We start from the raw sequence: 8,228 nt of genomic DNA on the forward strand, positions 1-8,228 counted from the left end.
CGCCATATTTCGTTATGTCTTGCCTTTTCTAAAAACCCAGGAAATGGGTTATGGGTCTTTCATCCTGACCACTGTGTAGTGCATGTGCGTAGTGCATGGGCAAATGTCCAGAGAAGGTGTTGCATGCTATTTTAGAAGTTACCTGGCTATAACTAAGTAATCCTGCTTGGTCCCCAACACTGCAAATACAAACTTGACTTAACATTGTTTTTCAACAAGAACCAGGAACACAGAGCAGCATTATTACACAGCCAAGGGGAAAGACTTGAAAAACGAACTATGGTGTGAGAGCCATTCTAAAGATTATTTGCACTTTTGTGTTTAAATGTTAGTAAAAGGTTGGTTTGGTTTGCCCTCAAGCCAAAGGGGGCAGTAGTAAGGGGAATAGGGGAAACTAGCGTGGCCATGGTGAGAAGGGGAGAGCATGGGCATGAGAGTTGGGAGTGAAACCTTTTCTGACCACAGTCACATCTACAGTTGTAGTTGTAGTCATTTCCCTATTTGCAATTAGTGAAATTAGTGCAGTAGACCTACTAATTGTCATGGAACCTTTGTAATGATAAAGCATTTTGTCTTGGGAACACTACATTCTGACATGAGTCCGATCTTTGCCTGAGAAGCCAGCTTTACAAATGGACTAACTAACATAATTCCCAAGTGATTAAATGTATGCTCACGTGGGAGGTGATAACCTACAAGAAGCCTGTGAGATGTAACAAATGAGGAAAGGTTGGGTGAGCATACATACACACACACACACCATACCACATACACACACTCTATATACTACACCCTTTCTCACATTGTAGTATCCAGGCAACATCCTCTGCAGGAACTCAGCCTCTTTGCGTTGCACTGTCTTAATGATGAACTTGTCATCAGAGGAAAGGCAGAACAGCGAGCCGCTTGCTCCGGAGTTTGACTGCTCTAGCAGTGCTTTGCTACATAGAGAAACCTGGAAATGCAGGAACATAAAGACAGCTACATGAGGAATATCGATTGGTGAAAGAAAGGTGTTTAAAAAGGTCTGTTACAATACAAACAATAAGCAATATTACAACAGATGTTTTAAAACCACGCCAATTTTTGTGCCACTGTAACCTGAAAGATATCAGAATTTCCAAATCCAGCCCTATCACAAGCAAAAGGAAGTCAAAAGACTGAAAGAAAACAGAAGAAAGGAGAGAAGAAAGACCAGTCAGGCAGGATGATTACCTCATAATCATCAGGAGGAATGCCAAATTTCTCTCTGAAATAGAAAAAGCCAAAGGGTGCATAGATTTTAAAATGGAAGTCTTTGTAGTGGTGAGGTGGAGTCCATTTACTGCCTTTTCTGAAATGCAAAGACGAAGAAGAAGAGACAGAAAATTACTTTGAGGATTCTTTCACGGCACTAAACCCTAAACCAAATGCTAATATTAGTAATTTAAAGGCCACTATTATACCATTGAAGCAGGTCCATTTAACTACACCCACCCCTCATACACACGCACTCTGATACTCACTCTCTATCTTTCTCTCTCTCTGACACGTCACACATAAACATAAACTCCTTTTTTGTCTTGCATTACCTGAAATCCTTACACACATAATCACTGAATTAGAGCATTTACGTAAAAATACAAACCTTGGGAAATACACACTCTCCATCACCTCAAAGTCCTGGATGAGTACCTCCCTTTGGTCCATACGACTTGCTTCCTGTACGGTGTAGGAAATACCCAGCTGTATAGCACCTTCAAGGTCAGAGGCTGTGGTCTGAGGAGATCAAAGTTTTGTATACTTATAACAACTAGCTGGAGACATTCAGACTATGACCTTGGTGGCAGATGAAACCAAACCTCTTTATAGGTGGTTTCCCCTGTTACATCAATGCCTCTGTGACCAATAATCTTTTTGATTGGTACTGCTGGACTAGACAACTCGAAGGCCTAGGAAACAAACAAAAGAATTACGATATCAATATTTACACACATAGGTTATGGTAAACCATTGTGAGGTTTCAGTATAGAGGCCTTATCTGAGAGGGCAATTGTTGTGAATGTGTTGTTTGCAGCATGAATGTTGTGATATACATGTATGATATGTGTAATGTGTAATGTAACACACTAATAAAACTTTTCCTTATAGCATCTTACATTGTTTAGTGCTTCCCACTGGCTTTTAACCTCATCTCTGAGTTTATTATTTTCACTGCGGAGTGTATCAACCTCACCATACAGTTTATCAAGTTTTGACCAAAGTTTTGTGTTCTCTATTTGGAGAGCAGCAACCACCAAAGAAATTTCATCAAATTTGTCTAAGGCCTTCTCACTCGCCAGATCACTGGCCAACTCATCCTGCACAGTTTGGGTGCTGCATTGGATCTCATCAAAATAATTGAGTAGCTCAGACAGCGAAGACTCTGGAATGTTGAAGGTTTGGTGATCCATTTCCTATGCCAATGAGAGACAAAAACATTATATCTGTTTTTCGTTCAAGAGTCAATTCAAATAGCCTACTACCTCAACACCTTTTGCATTTTAAAGGAGATATTAGCAAGAAGCTAATTTAGCCAGTAGATGGCAGCATTGAGGTAGGCCACATTATCCTAAATGCTTAATCCTACCTCTTTCGCATTCCGTCACCATTCGGTTGAACAAACTAAACTGAGTTTGCTTGGTACCCACTTCGCACAGAGACAGCACGTTTGAAAGTGTTTAAGATGCTCAATTGTGAAAGGTTGAGTAGCCTGTTGGCTGACAATTTCTATAAGGCTCGTGCACGTGGTAATTTGTTATGCTGCAGGTGCTAATGGTAACTATATTCATTTTATCAATTCAACGAGGCATTTTCCCCTTTTATTCAGTTACCTTTATTATGTGTTCATAATTTGTCGTGACGTCATAACGAAAACATCAATACATCATACTTTACACACGTTCATTATACATTGCACTAGGCTATTACCTAATCAAGCAGACTTGCTCTTTTAGTAAGGTGTTGCCTACGTGTCAAGACAACAAAAACAAACCAGTGATAGTGATATTGTTGACAAAGATGACGAAGATAAACTACAGCTCTTATTTGGTGCTACCATTTGCAATGGGCAGACACAGATGCACAAGCATCAGCCATTGTATAGCCTGCCAAGCATTTATGATTGTAGCCTTCCAGCTGTGATTCTGAGTAGGCTGGCTATTTGGCTGAAATAGACCAGCAGTTGGCCGTCATCATTAGTGTGCCATGTAAGGAACCGTACAATTACTCTTCTTAAGTTGTATCCTCTAATGGGCCACGCAGTTGCTTCGACGGACTCGTGAAGCTTTATCGTTCTCCGTCGGTTGGTTGGTGTCGCAAAGCAATTCAAATAAAAAGATGGTATACTCCGTAGATGGTCGTATTTGTACATAAAAGTTGTTTGTTTGACTTTTTTTTGCTTAGATTTTTTTTAAGTTACATTGCACAGTGTCTATTTAAGGGTTCAAGAAAATGCCTGAAGAAGTATAAATGAGTAAAGAAAAAAATAGTTATGAGAGCGAGTTTGTAATTCACAGCCAGCTCTTCCCCCAGTGGGCCAACAGTGGTCCACTGGCCTTTTGCTATCAGGTTTACAATGTCTATGATAACAACCCACTCACTAACTAGCTAGCATAGCTATAGACCTAAGATGAGGACAGGTTACCTTGTATAGGCCTAGACTGAATTTGCCAAGCTATGCTTAAGATGGACATGAACAAAGATCATTTATTGTCTAAGCAGTCAAACTTTGCTTTTGACACATACTGTACCTCTTGGGGGAAAATTACAATTCAATACAAAGTATACTCAGCATACTACAACATAAACATAAACCATCAGACTCATTCTCAAAGATGCAGGTTTCTTAAGTTGCTCAGTGTATTACTGAACAAATCTGCTACATCCAATAAAATGTTCTTATTTTTCAACATTGAGACTATTTGTCTGTACCTTCATTTACAGCCATTGTACGAGCAGACTCGGCGAAATTGCCTTGAGGATTTCAAAGTAATCTAAGTATTATTGACATTCTTTACACTCAAGGAAATGCATTTTCTAGTTAACAATGTAACTTTTTTAAGGTCATAGCAAGGTCTGTCCATACAATATTAAACTCACAATATTGCTGTGAGAATCATTTGAGGTATATCCATGGTTTTCTTTTGTCTTAAATCCATAATTCTCACTCCCTGACACGCTCACTTTCTGATAAATCTCCTAGCACAGCGCATCTTTACAGGACATATATGTATTCCTCCGAGCTCGCACTGTGGCCCATGTTTTCCAGTTGTTCAGAGTGCCGCCGAGGGAACTTTCTCCGCCACTGGCAGTGTTGTTCATTGGGCTGACCTTCTGTTGTGCTGAAGCCCATGGGCATCTCCACACTGTGCCCAAAAACGGAGGCAGCTGAGGCACGGTTGAGAGGCAATGGAGGCAGGAAGCTGCCTGTGTGTGCCTGTGGCCTCACTCCGCAACGCTCCTGTAGGTTTTTCTTAAAGCCACTTTCTTTCGAGGGGACACTGTAAGGAATTAATGCTGATAAGCTGTCAGAGCTGACAGAGGAGAGAGGTCTGGAATCTGTGTGCAGACCAGGCTGATTGTGAAGGTAAGAGTCCGAGTTGGAGTAGTTCAAGGTTGGCGACAGCAACTGGAGCAGAGGAGGCAGAGCCAACGAGGGGAGAGTGTTGCGACGGCCAGTACTGTCTGTACTGACTGAAAGCCTCTCTCTGCTCCCCCTCACAGTTGTCCTCCCAGAGTCAGGTTTAACATGAGACATCTGAGCAGAATGTAAGTCTGAGCCAATACCGCAGCCAGGAAAGAGACTCATTTGTTGCAGTGAAGTTACAATATCTGTGGAGTGGCTTGAGTCTTTAGTGTCTTCCTCCTCTTCTTCCTGCATGGCGTTCTGCCTCAGGCCCTCCTCGTAGGTTTGTTTGAGGTGTGCCAGGTTGTGGATGGCCAACCAGGGTTCTGACCGCAGGCGCTGATGCTTGGAATACTCCCCCGTCACACCAGCAGAGCTGACGGCTCCTCGACTCACCCTTCTGGTTGCCACACCCTGAAAATTGAAGATGTTCCCGGCGTCAGCCTCTGAGCCAGGGGAGCCGGTCTTCAGCTCGATGTCTGAGGGTGACATGCAGGAGACTGGCGACATGTTCGGCGACGGGGGCACATTTAGGTAGCGGCGCGTCACTGCGCCCCCATCTGGGCATAGGTCAGTGGCGATGATGATGATGTCGCGGCCCTTGGCCCGGCACGCGTCCAACAGCACTTGAAGCATCTCCTGGTGGTGGGAGTTGATGGCGTAGACCAGCGCTGAAGCCCCTGAGTAGTCCTCCATGCTCGGGTCGGCCCCAGCTGCGATGAGGGTGGAGGCCACCTCTGCTCCGGCCCGCTCAATGCAGGTGTACATCAGGGCGGTGCGGCCGGCCTTGTCCTGCGTGTTGGGCTCAGCCTGGTGCTTGAGCAGGTAGTGCACAAGCTTGAGCATGGTGCTGCCACTCTGCTCGCCACGCATGGCCTTGCACACCGCCAGGAGCGGGGTTTCGCCACGCTGGTTGCGCTCATTTACCTGGGCTCCACCTTCCACCAGTAACCTCACCAGACGCAGTTTGCCCAGCTGCGTGGCTATGATCAGGGGACTCCCATCCGACAGGTACTCCTGAGGCTCTGCCATCACTTGGTCAGGAGGAGTATTCACTGGCTTTTGATGTTATGCGCTCTGATACTACTTTAGCGTAATGCAGTTGAGTTGGCTGGGCCTTAGGAATATCCAACTGGTATCCTAGTGTGCATGTCTCACATTCACAGCCTGTGTATGAGAATGTAATAATATTAATTATACATGCTCAACATCGTGTATGGAAAAAACATGTTAGCTCTTGACAGAATAGCTCTTGACAGAATAGCTAGCTTTGAATATTCAAATTTCAAATATCACACCTTTAGTGACAACTCATTTTCGCTTAGTCCTATGCTATCCTCTCTGTTTGAACTGAAAGCGTAGGCTTTTTGAGGTGTGGAAGCAGAGTGTACTGAAATTTAGCTTCAAGCTTGAAAATGTCAGTCGTGGCTCTACCACAAAGGACCTACGAGGGCTGTGGTGGGCAGCTTTGAAAAGCTTTCATCTCTTCAGGACATCAGCTCCAGTTGAAAGTGACCAGAGGGGGAGAGACGCAGTGCAGGTCTCTCATCTCTGTACTCTTGATTCACAAAGGTAGCCTCCATCATAGCCACTATTAGACGTGTACCTTGTAACTTTCAGATGGTTTTTGAAATGAAATCTAAAATCACTATAGGGTGATAGGTAGTCTTAATCTTATTTTTCACCTTTTGAAATTGGACCTATAACACCTCAGTAAAGCCACACAGATTTTACTGGGATCCCTATACAGATTCTTTGACACACTTTTTTGTATACAATTTCTTCCAAACAACACTTTACTTAAGTTGACATAAACATTCAAATGTAGTGTAAATCTAACGCTTTCCTCAAAATGTTTACTTGTAGCGTGAACTTAAATCTGCAGAAATGGAACATGTATTATATTGAAGCATGACAAAATAGCTAGTTCCTAATGTGCATGGCTAAATAATTACTGAAAAAGGTAATGTACAAATCCATCACAAAAATAAATATTGTGATGGGTTTGAAGCTGTGTTCCGGCTTTGATGCAATGAAAAGGAACTATCATCTGAAGCTATACTACTTACCACATTAAAGGTCCTTCTAGGTAGCACATTCAGATACAATCTCATTCCACCGATGGACTGATATCGTCTCAAAAAACAGAGAGGCTTGAGTTAGGTAGAGCAGGGACCCTCTAGTGTTTCTGCAGGCAGTGGCCAGTTATAGATGTGAGAGTGAGAGGGTGGAGTCGGGTGGGGTTGTGGAGGAGTAGAATGAATGGGCTCAGACGAAAACAAATAATAATAATTAAAATACTCTTAAATATTCAAATGAATAGATGTTATTTTATTGTCTCTTAGTGTAATTTTTTTGTCATTTCCTGAGGTTGCAAAGCATTTTATTAAATATTTTATGGAGGATGGGTGTTGTAGTAGGTGGAATAGTCCATCAAAATGAGGAGGGCCCTTCAGTACGCATATATTTTCAAAGGAGTAGGAGGCCGTATTTGCTCAAGGCCCAAACGTTTGGGACACAATAACATGCAGTAAGTGCTACATCCAAAATAACAAGCTGATGTGTGCACTTTTGCACTCTGATCACTAGATGTCATTTTAGTTCTTATTCCACACCAAACTGGCTGGGGGCTTTCATAGTTCTGTTTCATATTCAGTATTATAAATAGATCCTTAGTCTTGGGTGTTGTCACGTCTGAGGTTATAGTACTTTTTGCCACACAGCATACACACATCTTTCTTTTGATGACATGATTAGACACGAAGCAATTCCACTGAAATGACTGTCAGTTGTGTCCTTCCCCTTTTTTTCAGTCTGTAATGTTCACACTGATTTGTGACACACAGGAAAATGTACCATTTACGGAAAACCCAAAGACATTGTCACTTAGTGAAACTCATTATATATAAATGTCACACTGAACTGAACAGAAAATACATCACACTTCTTTTTCTCTGTCAGGGTCTCAAGGCAATAGAGAATGACAGATTGGTTACATAATCATTGTGCTATGTTTGTACTCACCCCCCCCTTCAGCTGAGATGGTAGAAATATGACAATCTAGTGTAGAGTGGAGCCTCTAACACTCATGGTTTTCGTCCCTGGTGTGAACACCATTAAGAAGAGTACTTTACTGGAAAGAAAAACCTTTCACTGAAGGGAAGGTTCTTGCCTTTTTTTATGGCAGATTGCAATACCACAGCAAATGGCATTGTGTCGATAGACCTATGTGAACTTTGTGAAATACAAGTCTTTAGAGCTTTGAGGGTATGATACTCCAGTGTGTAACATTTGTATTATCAGTATAACTGTTATAACTGAAACGCATTATTAATTTGCTCCTCATGAAAACAATTCAGGTCCTGCACACCTTTGAATATCCTTCCACACCACACTTAATTAGTAAATACGATGTATTTATTTCTTTGGTTAAGTATAACACACAGGAGCACGGAGAGCTTAATTTGTTAAGGTAAACGTACTGAGACAACATTGAGATACTCTGAAGTTGCCTTTAGATTTTTAATGTGACAACTGTAAATGCAATAACTGTGCTGACATGTCCGTTAAGTTGACAGTAGAA

At 42.3% G+C, this 8,228-nt stretch overlaps 1 protein-coding gene across 1 annotated transcript in view; it reads right to left on the minus strand.

Annotated features, from left to right (window-relative positions):
• LOC105906913 (phosphatidylinositol 4-phosphate 5-kinase type-1 alpha-like) overlaps nt 1-2,432 on the minus strand; it is a 4,758-nt gene extending 2,326 nt beyond the window's left edge. Inside the window, exons 1-5 of the mRNA XM_042703103.1 lie at nt 2,139-2,432; nt 1,842-1,931; nt 1,628-1,758; nt 1,216-1,333; nt 803-955 (exon numbers count right to left, since the gene is read on the minus strand). Of these exons, the coding sequence (XP_042559037.1) occupies nt 803-955; nt 1,216-1,333; nt 1,628-1,758; nt 1,842-1,931; nt 2,139-2,432 (786 nt within the window). The remainder of the gene's footprint in view (nt 1-802; nt 956-1,215; nt 1,334-1,627; nt 1,759-1,841; nt 1,932-2,138) is intronic.
• Nucleotides 2,433-8,228: the final 5,796 nt, after the last annotated feature.

Source organism: Clupea harengus, chromosome 22 (assembly GCF_900700415.2).
Source record: "Clupea harengus chromosome 22, Ch_v2.0.2, whole genome shotgun sequence".
Lineage (NCBI taxonomy): Eukaryota > Metazoa > Chordata > Actinopteri > Clupeiformes > Clupeidae > Clupea > Clupea harengus.